Raw genomic sequence first — 19,887 nt, 5'->3', positions numbered from 1 at the left:
TGCTCAACCAACTGAGCCACCCAGGTGCCCCTTATTTGTATTTTGTTGGGTTTTATATCAGGACAATTTAGAATTTTAATTTCTGAACAATATTGAGAAGAAAAACAAAACATAATCCAAATCTGTCTTCTTAAATAGTGAGGAAAAGGGTGAAGAGTTTTAGAAATATGAAACTAGCAGTATGTGGAATGCACAAATTTCTTTTAAATAAGTAAACAATATTTTAGTGTAGGTTTTTATTTCCATATATGATTCACATCTATTTTCCTGAGAGATAACTTTGAGGCATTGATAAACCTTGATCATTAGGCAGGAAAGAGCCTCATGGGACACATAACACAAAGCTTTTGAGAAGATAAACCATCTTTCTCTTCTTTACATCAGTTGGCACCAGAGATTATTAGAGAAATATGGAGACAGTGTACTACCCATATTCCATTAAGAAAAGTTAGGTCCTAGTTCTTGGAATATCCCTAATTATATTTATTCATTTGTCTCTTAAATTTACATATATTTGAAGTTTTTAAAAAATACACAATTTAGATGTTGTGATGGTAAGACTTTTGGGACACTATAGTATTCCTGTCACCTTTCAGCCAGTGTAATTTTAGTTGAGTGATAATTTATTCATTTAAAATTAGCTTAGTAAAAGAAAGGAGCAAACTTAGAAAATCTGTGAATAACAGTTACTCAGCAATTAAAATTATTTTCACTATATAGCTTAAGAAACTGATTTAGAAAGTAAATTTTCTTAAAAGTTTATTTTGTGTGAGAGACAGTGAGAGAGAGAGCATGAGAGTGGGTGAGGGGCAGAAAGAAAGGGAGAGAGAGAGAATCCTTTGCTGACAGCACTGAGCCCCATTCAGGGCTCGATCTCAGGGACCATGAAATCATGACCTGACCTGAACCAAGAGTCAGACGGTTAACCAACTGAGCCATGCAGGTGCCCCATAAATGGCATTTTATTTTACTTACTGTTATTGTTTACATACTAAGGAAAAATTGGATAGACGGTAAAATGACAGTTTTTTTTAGCACTTTCTTCCATATTGAGTTAGTGTGAAGGATGAAATGTATACCTTTATATATTTCTTGTGAAAATTTAGAATATTTTGAAATTGTGGCTAGCCATGGAATTTCCATGACAGTGCTAACTTATTTAATTGTACACCAAAAGGTAGCTTAGGTATTATGAACTTAGTCACCACTACCTGGATTTGTACTCTGGAAGGCTCTTACAGAGAGCTCTTTTTCTTCAAGGTAACCAAATTGCATGAGTTGCAAATGGTTGATGAAAGATGTTTGGGCTGTGGCTATGTGTTGTGAAGAGCTGAGTGTACTAAGGGCATTGCTAAGTGTTTAGTTATGTACTTTTCTAATAAGATGTTTTCATCAGGATTACAGAGTATGATGAATTAGGACAATTAAGCACCATTTGCTCTTTTCTTTTTTAAGTTTATTTATTTATTTTGGGGGGTGGGGGAGAACCAGCAGGGGAGGGGCACAGAGAAAGAGGGGGACAGAGGATCTGAAGTGGCCTCTGACCTGACAGCAGAGAACCCGATATGGGGCTTGAACTCACGAACCATGAGATCATGACCTGAACCGAAGTTAGATGCTTAACCGACTAAGCCACCCCGGAGCCCAGGACAATTATGCATCATTTGAAAGGATACTTTATAACTTTGAGGAAGACTTCAGTAATAGGAAAGTTAAAGTGATTTTCTTCTCACTGTGTACCTACTACGTGCCAGGACTTATACCAACTGCTTTACATCTAATTTATTTCATTTAGTCTTAACAACTTTGTAAGGTAGGTTTTCTCCTAATTTTAGAGATGAAAAGATCAATGCTAAGGGGAATAAATTATAGTAAATAGCTTGCCTAAATTATATTATTAGGTGCCAAAGTCAAAACCTGACCCCTATTTTTTTTCTGACTCTAGAGTCCTTGTTCTTAACCCCTGTACCAGTGCTTTTCACTCCTCTGAAATTTAATTTTTTCATAAGTAAAGTAGGAATTGGACTTTATTACTTATTATCTGTGAGATCTAAATTATTGACCTTTAAATATTCTACTTATTCTTTAATTTTTTTTCTTGTGGTATTTTGTTCACGTTTTAATAGAGTACTGTCTCACTGAAAGATCTACCACGGTAGAGATGCTGAGGGTAGTGGCTGGAACCTTCTGAGGACTTCAAGGGCTCTCTAGGGCTCTTGTGCTTTAGAGTTGCAGGTTCTACTGAAGCTTGGTATATCATCTTTTCAACCAGTTTTGGGGTCAATTTTGATATTTTTCTCTTCTAGGAAAAACTTGGCAGCTATTTGTTTAACCATTTAACTTTTTCTCTTCTAGGAAAGACTTTCAGATGTTTGTTTCAGCTATTTGTTAACATATTTGTCTAACTTAAAAGGTCTAATTTATCCTCCAGGGTTCTTTTTTCATATCTCCTTTGCTTTTTTCTTTCTTTAAATAAACCATACAAGAATAGGATGATGATCATTTATTACTCAGAAGAGAATTCTAATCTTTAAAAATTTTCCCTTTGCTTGCTGATATTTGTATTTTTTGTTGTTGTTGATTATTCTCTTCAGCACTTTGTACAAAAGTAATCTTTTATGGACTGCATCACTCCTATTTGGAGGGACCGCTTTTTTAAGGGACTCAACATTCTAAAACATACTTAAACATAATATAGTCAGGCATTTAAACAGAGATACTACATGATAGTTGACATTTCTTTGATGTGTCTCCTTAGGTGCCACAAATTTTCTCTTTGCTTTCTCTTTGCTATACTACAGTTTTTGGATTATTTTATTATGAGCCACATTTTAGAATTCAGTAATTATAGGGGACCATAAAAATAGTATATTATCAATTCTTAAAATGATTTATCAAGTTAGTATATCAGATTCTCTCATCTCTTAAAAGTAAATAAAACTTACTTACATTAAGGTATTGATCTGGAAAATAATAGTTCTAACCTGAAATAGTTCTAGCCTCTGCTATCATTCCTATATTTTCCCTAAAATATTGAGAAACACAAGATGAGTTTTTTTTTTTATTGAATTATAGTTGAAGTTTTTTAGTGAGTGAAGTTTTTTATTTCATAGCAATTTCTAGTGTGAGGTCAGATAAAAGAAATCTTGAGACTCCTTACTGGTCCTATATTACCTACATTCCTACTTCAGATCCAAGATATTAAGGAGGGTTCTGTCAGGCAATCAGATACACAAAGCTCACAATGACAACTAGGATCCTTGGAGATTTAAATCATATGAGAAGGTAGAAAAATATATCTGCCTTCTCCTCCTTATAATTGGTGGTTATGCTAGATAGCTAACTTCTTTCCCACTTTTTCTTTACTCAAACTCTGAGTTTAGGGGATTGTATTTACTACCTGCCTTTGCTTTTACATCATACATACTACTTTTTTTTTTAATGTTTATTTATTTTTGGGGGGGGGGAGAGAGAGAGAGAGAGAGAGAGAGAGAGAGAGAGAAAGAGAGAGACAGAGCACGAGCGGGGGAGGGGCAGAGAAAGGGAGACTCAGATTCCGAAGCAGGCTCCAGGCTCTGAGCTGTCAATAGAGAGCCTGATGTGGGGCTTGAACTCATGAACCACGAGATAATGACCTGAGCCAAAGTCAAATAAATGCTCAACCGACTGAGCCACCCAGGCGCCCCTATGTCATACGTACTACTTAATCATTGCAATATTTTTTTGTGGAGGTTCTGCTGGAAAATGCCTATTTTCAAGAATTTCCTGCGGTATCTATAGAAAAGCTCAGTTATCTGGATCCTCTGGCAACTTAGTATTAAGGATACCTGTAGTGGAATGAAATAAAAAAACCAAAAGATAATAGGCCCAGGTTCTTCTAGGAAGAGTTATACCTTCAGCCATTTAATTTTTCTGAGATTTGAATTCTTCATATTTAAAATAAAGGTAAGACTAAATTATTTTAAAGTTTTCAAGATCTGAAATTCCATGCTGTCTAGAACATAGTGAAAAGAACATAATGCCTCTGTGTAGTGAAAATGAGTACCTCTAGGTACTACAACAAATATAACAAAGTACAGGGAAGCTCACATGTTTCACTTAAATAGAAGCACTCAGGCCCTTTCTAAGTGTTTTTCGTTGTCTCTCACAATGGGTCAATAAAGTGTTGCAGGTGACATATTGATAAAGTCAGGGGGACATCTGATGAAGAGGAGATAGGAAAACTTAAAAAATTCAGTAACAAGAACTAAAAACCAATACAGTAATTTGGTTTGGGTTGTCAGTTCAGGGCCAAATAATTGCCTAAGGACGTCATTATAGTGTGGCAAAATATATAAGGTGTTTGTAAAACAATTGGCTAACCAAGAGAAGATTATATTATCCTCTTCCGTTTAAGGAGATAGCAGGCTTTTATGTAGTACATTTTGATGTGAACACCAATTTTAAAAAGTGTGGAGCTTTAAAAATACACTTTAATTTTCTAGACATTTGATTTGTTGGCTCCCTCCTTGGTGCTGTTATATAAAGCATATATATTATAATCACTATATGTGCTGTTTTACTTATGGAATCTATCATTACCACAGATGCAATCTGAATGATGTCTTTCCTGTTGGATATAGCATTTCTCATTTGCCAATTACAAGTATGTAATTATTTATCAAGAACCTTTCTGTTGAATGAGAAGAATAAAGATTTCTTGAATTGGTTTAAAGTACTCTGTGTTTTTAATAACTATTGGGGAAAAAGCATTTTTTGAGAAAAAGTGATTAAAGTTTTAAGCACCCCAATAGCATCCATTAGTTTAGTTAAAGCCGTTACTGTGGCAGGCTAATCTGCACCAATTTATAAGACACTAGTACTTCTAAAAATAAAAAAAAGAATGTGTTCATACAGGATTTTGAGTGTTTATGGGTTGATTTCTAGAGTGGTATAGATGAAAATGTTTGAAAATTCAACTTCCTAGAATACATTTTTCACTGCAAACCTCAGTACAGTACAGTGTTTGTTATTTTGTGTGACAGGATACCCAGAGTTATATTGACGAATGTCCTGGGAACGGAGTTAGGAAGAAAATACATAAAGACCTCATCTGTAACTGAGGCCAGTTTGGGTGATACAGACAACTTGCAATCAGAGCAGCTTTCTTCATCATCTGATGGCAGCCTAGAGTCTTGTCAAAATCTAAATCCTCACAAGAGCTCCTTTTTATCTGAAAGGTATGTTTAGTGATAACTTTACTCAAAATAAATAATATATTTACTCTAATGAGCCTCTCTATTCTTCCCCCCCATAGATGCATTATTCCTAAAAGTGAGGCAGATGTGCTCTGTTGGCTAGTGTGACTTTTCTCCCCTGGTGGCTCGAGATGGCTGTTGGAACCAACAGTCTGTGGCTAATAATCAGTTTCAGAAAGTACACTGTACTTGTGTTTTGGGAAAATAGATGTAGACTTTAATGAAAATTTAGTTACCTATTTCAGTATTTCAATTTATGTGATATAATTAAGATTTGTTCCTCTGACATTTTTCTGTTCCTCTTCCTCCTCTTTCCTATTTATCCATCTGGCCATCTATTGGTCTGTTCATTCATCCATCTCTCCATCTTGACATAGTCACTGTTTTTATATCCAGATTCTAGAACTAGACCTGGCATTTAGTACTCAGTAAATATTTGCTGAATGAATTGCTGAATGTGTTCCTCAAAAAAATGGTTTGAGATTCCATTAACAAACATAGCCTGCTGAGCCAGTGAGAGAAATGGAAATCTGAAGTTGCTTTTGTTATAACCTATAGGAGATGCTTCTGTGGGGACTGTAAATAAAAGAAATTGTGGGATAAAGCTAAGGGATGTCAGTTAATAAATACTACTAAATCTCTTAACTTTCTTTTACCATGAACTTCTCTTTTTAATTTCTTGCCTTGTTGCTAGTACAATAAAGTAGTTTTGATCTCAGTGAAAAATTATTGATCCAGTCTTGTTTTTTGTTTTGTTTTGTTTTGTTTTTTTAAATTTTCCCTGAACCATCCAAAGGTAACTTCTAGTTTGTATTTCTCTTGTAAGCCTAATTACATTAAAGAGTATTTATAGCTGACTTTTTAAAGATTTTTAATAAATTTTTTACATTTCTAATGCACTTTATTTTTATAAACTCTGTTTATTTCTGATGAATTTATAAATTTTACAAATTTTTCTCCTTTTGGAGAATATTTTATGTTTCACATCAGTTCTACTTAGTGAATTATTAATGGCAATTTTAACTTTATACTTTATTTGGTCTTTTTCTGAATTTACCAGAAGAACTGAGTTTCAGTGTCATTATCCAATTAATAATGTATTTAATGTATAAATTAAGGTATAATTAGAGATGTTAGAAATGCACTTATCAGTTTATAATATAGTTATTTTGTTTCTGCCTCCTCTACTAGTCCATGAGTTCCTTAAGGAGAAGCATTATGTCTTAATTACATTTATGCCCAGTGCTTAGCTAAAATACATACTTTAATTTTGTGCACTTGGATTAATGTTCATGTCATTTAATCTTGAGCTTTGGTTTCCTGAGTTGGAAGAAGAGAAATGACCTTTGACCTTATACATCACATAGTTATTTATTATCTTTTTAATAAATACCACCTTAGAATTCTTTGTGCACATAAAACATCATGCATTTAAAAATGTTGTTTTTGATGATACTTTCCATAGAAAAAGTCACTTATTATGTACTGTCCCTGTGGAATTCAAAAGACATCAGTGCACATTCATACTGTTAAAAAAATAGCACTATTATGAGGATTCAATGGAACCATCAAATTATAATCTGTACTGTACAGGTTTTATACCAATTTGGGGCTAAGATTTAATAATAATAAGTCTCAAATTTCTAGTTGTTCCTAAAATCTATTCAGTGAGAATTCTAGCTCTCTTCAAGTCCTTTCTAAATATTTATGAAATTTCCAGGTGGTATTTGATGTGGGCTCTGAAAATTCATTTTCTTGGTGGTTATTTGCTTTGTTTGTTGCATTTAGAATAGGCATAGACTTTGGAGCCAGACATCAGTATTGCAAACATGCTGATTTACCTTGGGCAAGTTACTTTGATCTTTAAAACACAGATAGTAACACACATCTTAGAAGATTATTGTGCGGATTTAAGGAGATAACTATGTGATGTTCTTAATATAATGCTTGAAATTTAATAGGTGGTAATCATTATTTTTGTGTCTCTCTTATTGATACTTTTATCAAAAGTACCATTAAAGGCTGGTGCTGTATGTTGATGCTACTGAAGTCTTCTATGGTGAGGATGCTAGTGTCTGATCCTGAGATCACTGTTACTCCATTACCATTACCAGTACTGCCAAGGCAATTGTCACAGCCATACTAAGTATTACCATTTGGTTTAAGGAGGAGTACTGTACTCCTTAAACCAGGCTTTAGTTCTCTTTTCCCTTAAGAGGAGTTCACTTTGAGGAGAATCCAGAGTGCCCTATGGAAATAAATTGCACATGTGGCCATACCATCACTTGAGTTAGTTGTGCCCCATTAGAACTCACTGTAGCATGGACAGGATAGGCTCAAGGATGGGACTCTTGTTGTAACCAGCCTCTTTCCAGCCTGCCTATTTCAATCAAAATCAGGAAGAGGAAATATAAATTATGTAGATCTTTTTAGGAGACACATGTTCTGACATTATTGTAATTGTTATTGCAGAGAATGTGGTAAACATGTCAGCTCTTTGTTACAAAGCTAGAATGTCGAATAACAATTAAAAATTGGTGGGTGGGAGAATGGAGGCTATGACTGAAAACTGAGGAAGTTTTCTTTGAAAACCTAGCACTTATGACCCTTATGATATTTGTGGAAAAGTGTTTTATAAAGGCTAAAAGTCTATTTATATATTTTTGAGAGAGAGAGAGAGAGAGAGAGAGGGAGGGAGGGAGGGTGGGAGGAGGGGGACAGAGAGGGAGACAGGATCCAAAGCAGGCTCTGTGCTATGGCAGAGAGCCTGATGCAGGGCTTGAACTCACAAACTGCCAGATCATGACCTGAGCCTAATTTGGCTGCTTAACTGACTGAGCCACCCAGGTGCCCCAAGGCTAAGAGTCTTATTTTAGCCTTAGCCTGTCTTTAGTGTTCAGAACTGTTATTGTTGACTATAATAACAACTTAAATGGACTTATGCAGGAAAAAGAAATTGTGTTTTATGCCCAAAATAAAGGAATAGTAAAAAAACATCACGAATGAATAGGAAATTTGAATTAAAACGATCTCTTTGAAGTAGCATATTTGTTTTTTCTAGTTGGCAATTAATTATTTTAAAATACTTAATTATTAAACTTTATATTATCCCTTAAAAACTTTTAACTAAAATTTGTTAAGTATTTGTGATATTATACTGTGATAAATGAAATTCATCTCAGTCTGTTTGCTTAATTTCTTTCTCTGTGCCTCAGTTTACCTCATCTGTAAATCACAATAATACGTAGGTATGCTGGAGAATAAAGAATTAGCTTTTCTCTTTTAATTTGATAACTTGCCAATAAATATATTGAGATATATCTACTTTTACAAATATGTGTTTCCTTATGAGTGGACATTTAGGGTATTTTTCATTTTTTGTCTGTATAGCATTGGTACAGTAAGTTTGTGTATTTTTATAAATTCTTATAGTGCCATTCGTTTAACCAGAATTAAGTGTTAATCATTGAAAATTTTTTTCAGGGGCGCCTGGGTGGCTCAGTCAGTTAAGCATCCGACTTCAGCTCAGGTCACGATCTCACGGTCCGTGAGTTCCAGCCCCGCGTCGGGCTCTGTGCTGACAGCTCAGAGCCTGGAGCCTGTTTCAGATTCTGTGTCTCCCTGTCTCTCTGCCCCTCCCCTGTTCATGTTCTGTCTCTCTCTGTCTCAAAGATAAATAAACGTTAAAAAGAAAATTTTTTTCAGACTCTATTGATAAAAATAAATATAACTTTACATAAAATTGTTTTCATTTCAGCCATTTTTTATTTTTAGTGAAGATGGATTTTGTATTTTTATATAAGTTTTCTCTGTAGTCTTTGTATGTATTCAGGTGTTCTGCTTCTTACTGACTTGTAAGAACTCTTATTAAAGGTATTAACTTTTTGTTACCAGTGTGTTGGAAAAAATTTTTCAAGTTTCCTGTTTGTTAATTTTACTTTGTTTATAGTATCTTCTGTAGTATAATTTTTAAAAATTTTATTTTATAAAAAATATGTTAGGGCTTGACCCCTGTGTTTTGGTTTATCCTTGGAAAGACCTCTTCAACCCCAAGTACAGAAATAGGTTAGTCAACCGGTGTCTTAATTTGTGATGATGTAGATGAGGTGACAGATCCAGAACAACAGTCTGGGGATCACTTTCCTAATTGAAGTTCTAATTCCTTTTTTTTTTTTGCCTCTCTGTAGTCTGGTATAAATGTCTTTGGATGGTTGGGTGGCTTTCACCTTTTTGCTGTTGTGAATAACACTGTTATGAACACTGGTATGCAGGCATCTCTATCCCTACTTTTAAGTTCTTTTGCATATCTACCCAGAAGTGGGATTTCTGGATCATATAGTAATTCTATTAGTAATTTTTGAGGCACCACCGTTACTCTTTTGTATAGTAGCTGCACCATTTTACATTGCCATTAGCAGTGGTTAGGGGTCCCAATTTCTCCACATCCTTGTTAAAACTTGTTATTTTCTGTTTTTATGTAATAGTCATCCTAATGGGTGTGACATGATAGCTCATTGTGGTTTTGTTATGGGTTTCCCTAATGATTAGTGATGCTGAGCATCTTTTCATGTGCTTATTGGCCGTTCATATATCTTCTTTGGAGAAATGTCTGTTCAAGTCCTGTGCCCTTTGATGAATTAGGTTGTGTTTTACTTTTGAGTTTTAGGAGTTCTCTATATATTCTGAATATTAATTTCTTGTCAGAAATATGATTTTGAAATATTTTCTCCCATTGTTCTCTGACCACATGATATGAAGTTAGAAATTATTAATGGAAGGAAAACTGGGAAACTCACAAGTTTGTGGAAATTAACATACTTAAAGCAACCAATGGGTCGAAGAAGAAATCACAAGGAAATTAAAAAATGGTTAAGAATGAAAGAAAATGAAAATACAACACATCAAAACATATGGTATGCATTAAAAGCAGTGCTAAAGGCAAAATAAATGTATAGCTGTAGATGCTCACATTAAAAAAGAAGAAATATCTCAAATCAACAACCTGACTTTACAACTTAAGGAACTGGAAAAAGAATAGTTTTGCCAGATACAGGATTTCTAGCTGGCAGGTTTTTTTATTCAGTACTTTGAATATACCAACCCAATGCCTTCTGACTACTATGGTTAGTGATGAGAAATCTCATAATCATATGGAGTGTCCTTGGTATGTGATAAGTCGCTTCTTTCTTGGTGCCTTCAAGATTCTCTCTTTGTCTTTGTCTTCTGACAACTTGATTATAATGTTTCTTGGTACAGGTCTCATTGAGTTTATTCTGCTTATAGTTCTTTGGACTTCTTGTATGTTTGTATTCATGTCTTTCATCAAATTTGGAATTTTTTTGTGATTATTTATTTCAGTAATTTCTCTTCTCCTTTATTTTTTCTCCTACTGACATACCAGTATTGCATATATTGGTCTGCTTGTTGTTGTCCCACAGGTCCCTTAGGCTCTATTCACTTTTTTCAAAATTTTTTTGATCCTCAGATTTGATAATTTCCATGATCATATATTCAAGTTCTCTTCCTGTCTTTCCATTCCTTTCCTTTCCTTTCCTTTCCTTTCCTTTCCTTTCCTTTCCTTTCCTTTCCTTTCCTTTCCTTTCCTTTCCTTTCCTTTCCTTTCCTTTCCTTTCCTTTCCCTTTCCCTTTCCCTTTCCCTTTCCCTTTCCCTTTCCCATTCCCATTCCCATTCCCATTCCCATTCCCATTCCCATTCCCAAGCTCAGGATTGATGATGGACTATTTCTTCTGCCGGTTCGAATCTGCTTTTTTAAAGTTTATTTAAGTAATCTCTGTGCACAATGTGGGGCTTGAACTCATAACCCCAAGATTAAGAGTCTCATGTTCTCCCAACTGATCCAGCCAGGTGCCCCATGAGTTTTTAATTTTAGTTATTATACTTTTTAACTCCAGAATTTCCTTTTGATTTCTTTATATATTTTGTCTCTTGATATTTTTGTTTACCCATTAATCATTTTCTTGACTGTCCAAGACTTCCTTTTTTTTTTTTTTTTTTTTTTTTTGTAGCTTTTTGATGATCTTTAAGACAGTTGTTATAATGTCTTTTTCTTCTCTTGAGTCTGCTTTCTGAATTTTTTTCAGGGACATGTTCTGTTGATTTTTTTTTTTCATTTTGAATCATCCATGGTTTCCTGTTTGTATGCCTTGTGATTTTTTTGGTGTTGTTGAAAATGCAACATTTCAATCTTATTATGTGGTAAGTCTGGAAATCTGATTCTTCCCCTTCCCAAGGGTTTGCTGCTTTTTTTCCTTCCTTCCTCCCTCCCTCCCTCCCTCCCTCCCTCCCTTCCTCCCTTCCTTCCTTCCTTCCTTCCTTCCTTCCTTCCTTCCTTCCTTTCCTTCCTTCCTCTCTTTCTCTCCCTCCCTCCCTCTTTCACTCTTTTCCTTCCTTCTTCTCTCTCTCTCTCTCTCTCTCATTCTTTATTGTTAACATGACTCTGTTCCACACATCAGCTTGATGTATAAATATAAGATCTTCCCAGGTCCTTTATAAGCTTGGTCTTTTTGTAGTAATTTTTTTTTAATGTTTATTTATATTTGAGAGAGACAGGGAAAGAGAGTGCGCAAGCAGGGGAGGGGCAGAGAGACTGAGACAGAATCTGAAGCAGCCTCCGGGCTCTGAGCTGTCAGCACAGAGCACGATGTGGAGCTCACACTCAGGCTCACACTCACAAGCCGTGAGATCAGGACCTGAGCTGAAGTTGGACACTTAACTGACTGAGCCACCCAGGCACCCCTTGTAGTAATGTTTGTGCCTTTCTGAATTCCCTCATGTATGTGATTACTTTCTAATAATCACAATCCTTAAATGTTTGGTTTCCAAAAGGAGAAAAGGGGAAAAATTAAAGGGGGGGGAGTAGATAAAACAAAATAGGTCTAACCCTTTAAGTCTCTTGGAAGTCATAAGTGTTGTAACAATCGTGGTGGTTGCTGCAACACTGGCTGCCTTTCTCTATGTCTGCTCATCCATGAACAGAAACAGCCATCAGTGATCAGAATACAGATTCCCAATATTTGGAGAATAAAGTTCTTCTTGCTTACCTTGGTGATTGCAAGCCTGTGCAAACTATTTTAAGAACTCAAGCTTTGCTGCTTACTTTGTTGCTAGGGGTAGGGGACTGGGTCACTGCTACCACTGTTGGAGCTCAAAATGACCGAAATTAACTGTCACTTGCGGTTGAATATTTTGACTAGTAGTTGCAGGCCTTCAATAGACTCTAGAATCCCCAAATAGTTGCACAGACAGATTCTGCCAGTGTAGATGTTGTGTAGGTTGGAGGATGGTAGGTGGTTCTGACTCCACAGTCTTCCTGTGATCACTTGGTATATGTTTTATAGTTTACTGCACAGGGATCCTTGAGTTATTCTTGGTATCTGAATTTTTTAGTGCTTATAAATGATATAAAAATTTCCATGTTCTTGAATAGTGTTGAAAATGCAGCAAATACTATATAATATTTTTTATTATAAGAGAATAATATAGGTTAGTAATTTTATATAGTTTTTTATTTAAAATTTTTTTGCCTAGTTTAATACCATAATGAGTTGTTTTGTTAATAATAATTATTATGAGTTAGAGTATTGTGTGTATAAAGATTTAATTCATTCTCTGGCTATTTTAATTAATACCAAATTGCTTTCCCAGTGTTTTCTATCAATTTATTTTTAAAAATTAATTTTGCTGATATATTATTGACAGAACATTGTATTAGCTTTAGGTATACAATTTCACCATTTTATGTATGTTTATATTGTGAAACAATTATTATTTTAGAGAGAGAGAGAGCACGCACAAGTGGGGGAAATGAGCAGAGGGAAAGAAAAAAGAATCTTAAGCAGGTTCCATGCTCAGTGTGGAGCCCAGTTTGTGGCTTGATCCCTGGACCCTGGGATCATGACCTGAGCTGAAATCAAGAGTTGGATGCCCGACTGACCCAGCCACCCAGGCGCCCCTATATTGTGATATTAATACAATAAATTTAGTTAACATTTATCAGCATGCATATAGTTATTAAATTTCTTGTGATGAGAACTTTGAAGATCTACTGTTTTAGCAACTTTCAAATACACAATACACTGCTGTTTACTATAGTCACTATGCTGTATGTATGTTACAACCTTAGCACTTACTTGTCTTAATACTAGAAACTTGTACCTTTTTAATACCTTCTCTTCTCTCCAACCCCCCCTCCCCCCATTCCCTAAAACTACCAATCTATTGACTGTATCTAGGTGTGTGTGTTTTTTTTTTGACTAAAACAGTTGACAGTTTTATTTTCACATTTCACAATACAAATAAAAATTGATAATTGCTTTTTTTTTTTTTTTGTTCCACTACTCCCCTGCCAAAACAATTCTGTCTTTGATAGGAAGGGAGAGCAAGTCTTCCTTGTCATGCTGTTAGAAAACACCCAGAGTCACAGCACCATGATCTACTGGTGAAGTAGAACATGTAATATAAAATGGATATAAAGATGCTCACATTTCTCCTTATCAGTCTTGTTGACTCTTTCCTGGCCAACTAGGCACCATCATGGGATAGGTAGGGAGGTCTCATCATTGGGGGCTCAGGCATAATTGGCAATTGGCCTCACATAGGTGGCCTCATTCCAGGAGCAGGTCCCACTGGCATCATCCCAGGAGGAGGAGGACCCATCATTGGCATCATGGAAGGGGCCCCCATATGAGGTGCTGGCATCATACCAGGGCAAGGAAGACCCAAGAGACTGGGAAGAGGTGGGATCATTGCCCCTTAGGAGGAGGAACAGAGAATCAAGTAGGAGATATCTTTCCTCATTGAAATGTAGCAGCTGTTTTGTTGATCAGGCTCTGAGCCTACTCTTCCATCCATTTCTGATAGTAGTCTTTCACATTCTCTTTGTGTTTCCTACCACTGCTCTGTGTCTTTCTCACAGATGGAGAGTCATGGTTGAGGTATGTGTTGCAGTAGCTACAGTAGAACTTAGATGTGTTGCTCTGTAGGCCATTGGCCAGTCCCTCCCATTTTTTTTTTAAGGTTTTACACAAAAGTGAGATCATACAGTATTTGTCTTTCTCTTTTTGATTTATTTCACTTGGCGTAATGCCCTCAAGTTCCATTCATGTTACTGTAAATGTCAGGCTTTTTTTTTTCATGGCTGAATAGTATTCCTGTGTATGTGTCTTATATTTTCTTCATCCATTCATCTTTTAGTGGACATGTAGGTTGTTTCCATGTCTTGTCTCTTGTAAATTGCACTGCACTGAACATTGGGGCACAGATATCTTTTTGAGGTAATGATTTTGTTTTCCTAAGCATAAATACCCAGAAGTGAAAAAGCTGGAACATATGTCAGTTCTATTTTTAATTTTTTTCCTTTTAAAAAAAAATTTAAATTCAAGTTAGTTATATTTGTTAATATAGTATATCAGGAATAGAATGTAGTGGTTCATCATATATATATATATACACACATATATATATATCTCACACACACACACACATATATATATACACACACACACACACACACACACACAACACCCAGTGCTCATCCCAACAAGTGCCCTCCTTAATGCCCATCACCCATCTAGCCCATCCCCCCACTGACTTCCCCTCCAGCAACCCTCAGTTTGAGCTCTGTCTTTAAGAGTCTCTTATGGTTTACCTTCTTGTCTGTTAAAAACTAATTTTTCTGTCCCTTCCCCTGTGTTCATCTGATTTGTTTCTTAAATTCCATATATGAGTGAAATCATATTTGTCTTTTCTCTGACTTATTTTGCTTAGCATAATGCACTCTAGTTCCATCCACATTGTTGCAAATGGCAAGATTTCATTCTTTTTGATCACCAAGTAATATTCCATTGTGTATGTGTGTGTGTGTAAATATATATATAATAAATATATATAATAAATAAATATATATAATAAAATATATATATACATACATACATATACAACTTGTTCTTTATCCATTTATCAGTTGATGGACATTTGGGCTATTTCCATAATTTGGCTATTATTGGTAGTGCTGCTATAAACATCAGGGTGCATTGTGCACCTTTGATTCAGCATTTTTGTATCTTTTGGATAGATACCTAGTAGTGCAATTGCTGGGTCGTAAGGTAGTTCTAACTTCTTTTTTAACTTCTTGAGGAACTTCCGTACTGTTTTCCAGAGTGGCTGCACTAGTTTGCATTCCCACCAGCAGTGCAAAACGGGAACCCCCTTTCTCTGCATCCTTGCCAACGTCTCTTGTTGCCTGAGTTGTTAATTTTAGCCATTCTGATGGGTATGAGGTGGTATCTCATTGTGGTTTTGATTTATATTTCCTTGACGAGTGAAGTTGAACATCTTTTCATGTGTATGCTGGCTATCTGGACGTCTTCTTTGGAAAAATGTCTATTCATGTCTTCTGTCCAGTACTTCATTGGATTATTTGTTTTTTGGGTGTTGAGTTTGATAAGTTCTTTATAGATTTTGGATACTAACCATTTATCTGGTATGTCATTTGCAAATATCTTCTCCCATTCTGTAGGTAGCCTTTTAGTTTGTTTGAGTGTTTCCTTCACTGTGCATAAGCTTTTTATCTTGATGAGGTCCAGTAGTTCATTTTTGTGTCTTATATTTTCTTCATCCATTCATCTTTTTCCATCCATCCATCATCATTTTCACTTTTGCTTCCCTTGCCTCCGGAGACATGTCTAGAAAGAAGTTGCTGTGGCCGAGGTCAAAGAGGTGGCTGCCTGTTTTCTCCTCTAGGATTTTGATGGTTTCCTGTCTTAATATTTAGTTCTTTCATCCATTTTGAGTTTATTTTTGTGTATGATATAAGAAAGTGGTCCAGTTTTATACTTCTGCATGTGGCTGTCCAGTTTTCCCAGCACCATATGCTGAAGAGACTATCTTTTTTCCATTGGATATTCTTTCCTGCTTTGTCAAAGATTAGTTGGCCATATATTTGTGGGTCCTTTTTGGGGCTCTCTCCTCTGTTCCATTGATCTGTGTGTCTGTGTTTGTGCCATTACCATATTGTGTTGATGATTATAGCTTTGTAATACATTTTGAACTCCGGAATTGTGATGCCTCCAGTTTTGGTTTTCTTTCTTTCTTTCTTTCTTTCTTTCTTTCTTTCTTTCTTTCTTTCTTTCTTTCTTTCTTCCTTCCTTCCTTCCTTCCTTCCTTCCTTCCTTCCTTTCTCTTTTTTTTTTTTTTTAATTTTTTAACGTTTATTTATTATTGAGAGACAGAGAGAGAGCATGAGCACTGAAGGGGCAGAGAGAGGAGGAGACACAGAATCTGAAGCAGGCTCCAGGCTCCGAGCTGTCAGCACAGAGCCTGATGTGGCACTCAAACTCACAAACCACGAGATAATGACCCGAGCCAAAGTTGGATGCCCAACTGACTAAGCCACCCAGGCACCCCCAGATTTGGTTTTCTTTTTCAACACTACTTAGGTTATTTGGGGTATTTTCTGGTTCCATACAAATTTTAGGATTGTTTGTTTTAGTTCTGTGAAGAACACTGGTGTTATTTTGATAGGGGTTGCATTGAATATGTAGATTACTTTGGGTGGTATAAACATTTTAACAATATTTGTTCTTCCAATCCATAAGCATAGGATGTTTTTCCATTTCTTTGTATCTTCAGTTTCTTTCATATAAGCTTTCTATAGTTTTCAGCATACAGATCTTTTACCTCTTTGGTTAGGTTTATTCCTGGATATCTTAGGGTTTTTGGTACAATTATACATGGGGTCGATTCCTTGATTTCTGTTTCTGCTGCTTCATTATTGGTGTATAGAAATGTAACTGATTTCTGTATGTTGATTTATATCCTGCAACTTTACTGAATTCATGTATCAGGTCTAGCAGGTTTTCTATGGAGTCTTTTGGGTTTTCCACATAGAGTATCATGTCATTTGCGAAGAGTGAGAGTTTGACTTCTTCCTTGCTGATCTATATGCCTTTATTTCTTTTTGTTATCTGACTGTTGAAGCTGAGACTTCCAATACTATGTGAACAACAGTGGTAAGAGTGGACATCCCTGTCGTGTTCCTGACCTTAAAGGGAAAGCTCTGAGTTTTTCCCCATTGAGGATATTAGCTGTGAGTCTTTCGTATGTGGCCTTTATGATGTTAAGGTATATGTCTTGTATCCCTACTTTCTTGAGGGTTTTTATCAGGATAGGATCCTATATTTTGTTAATTGCTTTTTCTGTATCTATTGAGAGGATCATATGGTTCTTATCCTTTCTTAGTTAATGTGGTGTATCACATTGATTGACTTACAAATATTGAATCAGCCCTGCAGCCCAGGAATAAATCCCACTTGATCATGGTGAATAATTCTTTTAATGTACTGTTGATTCAGTTTGCTAGTATCTTGTTGAGAATTTTTATATCCATGTTTATCAGGGATATTGGCCTGTAATTCTTCTTTTTACTGGGATCTTTGTCTTGTTTTGGAATCATGGTAATGCTGGCTTCATAGAATCAGTTTGGAAGCTTTCCTTCCATTTCTGTTTGTTGAGAAGAATAGGTATTAATTCTTCTTTAAATGTCTGATAGAATTCCCCTGGGAAGATGTCTGGCTCAGGACTCATGTTTGAAATTTTTGATTACTGATTCAGTTTCTTTGCCTGTTAATGGGTCTGTTCAAACTTTCTATTTCTTCCATTTTTGGTTTTGGTAATTTGTATGTTTCCAGGTATTTGTGCATTTTTTCCAGATTGTCCAGTTTGTTGAAATATAATTTTTCATAGTATTCTCTCATAATTGTTTATATATCTGTGGTATTGGTTGTGATCTCTCCTCTTTCATTCATGATTTTATCTGTTTGGGTCCTTTCTCTTTTCTTTTTGATAAGTCTTTTCTTTTTGAAAAGTCTGGCTATTGGTTTATCAATTTTGCTTATTCTTTCAAAGAGCCAGCTCTTAGTTTCGTTGATATGTTCTACAGTTGTTTGTTTGTTTGTTTCTGTATCGTTTATTTCTGCTCTAGTCTTTATTATTTACCTTCTGCTAGCTTTAGGCTTCATTTGCTGTTTCTTTTCTTTAAATCTCTAGATGTAAGTTTAGATTGTGTATTTGGGACCTTTCTTGCTTCTTGAGATAGACCTGAATTGCAATATACTTTCCTCTTAGGACTGCCTTTGTTACATCCTAAAGGATTTGGACCTTTGTGTTTGCATTTTCATTTGCTTCCATGTATCTTTTTATTTCTTCTTTAATTTCCTGGTTAACCCATTCATTCTTTGGTAGGATGTCCTTTAACCTCCATGTATTTGAGAGCTTTCTAAATTTTTTCATGTGGTTGATTTCACATTTCATATCGTTGTGGTCTGAAAATATGGATGGTATGATCTCAATCTTTTTATACCTGTTGAGGGCTGGTTTGTGACCCAGTATGTGATCTGTTGTGGAGAATGTTCCATGAACATTCAAGAAGCATGTGTATTCTGTTGTTTTAGGGTGAAATGTTCTGATGATATCTGTTAAATTCATTCAGTCCAGTGTGTCATTCAAAACCATGTCTTCCTTGTGGATTTTCTGCTTAGATGATCTGTCCATTGTTGTTAGTGGGGTATTAAAGTCCCCTACGATTACTGTGTTATTATCAATTAATCTCTTCATTTTTGTGATTAATTGATTTATATATTTGGATGCATCCAAGTTGGGGGAATAAATATTTACAATTGCTAGATCTTGATGGATAGACCCTTAATTATGATTTAGTGCCCTTCCTCATCTCTTGTTGCAGTCTTTTTTTTTTTTTCTTCAATGTTTATTTATTTTTGAGAGAGAGAGACAGAGTGCGAGCAGGGAGGGACAGAGAGAGAGAGGGAGACACAGAATCTGAAGCAGGCTCCAGGCTCTGAGCTGTCAGCACAGAGCCCGACGCGGGGCTCAAACCCGTGAACTATGAGATCACGATCTGAGCTGAAGTCAGCCACTTAACTGACTAAGCCACCCAGGCGCCCCTGCAGTCTCTGTTTTAAAATCTAGTTTGGTGTAAGTATGACTATTCTGGATTTCTTTTGATGTCCATTAGCATGATGGATAGTTCTACATTCCCTTACATTCAATCTGCATGTGTCTTTAGGTCTAAAATGAGTCTCTTATAGGCAGCACATAGATGCATCTTTTTTTTTTTTTTTAATTCATTCTGATACCCTGTGTCTTTTGATTGGAGCATTTAGTCTATTTACATTCAGAGTGGTTTTTGAAAAATATGGATTTAGTGCCATTGTATTAACCTGTAAAGTTGTGTTTCTGGTGATGTTCTATGGTCATTTGTAATCTTTGTTTCTTTGGTCATCTTCTTCTCCTTTTTTTTCCCCCCTCTACTCTTTGTTTCTTTGGTCATCTTCTTCTCCTTTTTTTTCCCCCTCTACTCAGTCCCCCTTAAAATTTCTTACAGGGCTGGTTTAGTGGTCATGAACTCCTTTAGTTTTGTTTGTCTGGGAAACTCTTTATCTTGCCTTCTATTCTGAATTACAACCTTGCTGGATAAAGAATTCTTGGTTGCGTATTTTTCCTCTTCAGCACAATGAATATTTCCTGCCACTCCCTTCTGGCCTGCCAGGTGTCAGTGGACAAGTCTGCTAATCTTATGTGTCTACCCTTTTTTTTTTTTTTTTTTAATGTTTA

At 35.6% G+C, this 19,887-nt stretch overlaps 1 protein-coding gene and 1 pseudogene across 8 annotated transcripts in view; one reads left to right on the top strand and one right to left on the bottom strand.

The window, feature by feature from the left end:
• SENP7 (SUMO specific peptidase 7) overlaps window positions 1–19,887 on the top strand; it is a 148,172-nt gene that overhangs the window by 75,488 nt on the left and 52,797 nt on the right. For 5 of the 8 annotated variants that reach the window (XM_042998688.1, XM_042998693.1, XM_042998691.1 and 2 more), the window contains one exon: window positions 5,025–5,219. The exons of the other annotated variants lie outside the window; for them this stretch is intronic. In XM_042998688.1, the coding sequence (XP_042854622.1) occupies window positions 5,025–5,219 (195 nt within the window). The remainder of the gene's footprint in view (window positions 1–5,024; window positions 5,220–19,887) is intronic. 8 annotated transcript variants of the gene reach the window in all.
• Window positions 13,201–14,315, bottom strand: LOC102964011 (annotated as a pseudogene).

Source organism: Panthera tigris, chromosome C2 (genome assembly GCF_018350195.1).
Source record: "Panthera tigris isolate Pti1 chromosome C2, P.tigris_Pti1_mat1.1, whole genome shotgun sequence".
Lineage (NCBI taxonomy): Eukaryota > Metazoa > Chordata > Mammalia > Carnivora > Felidae > Panthera > Panthera tigris.
The sequence above is the reverse complement of the archived record's forward strand: the minus strand, read 5'-3'. Positions and strand labels throughout refer to the sequence as shown.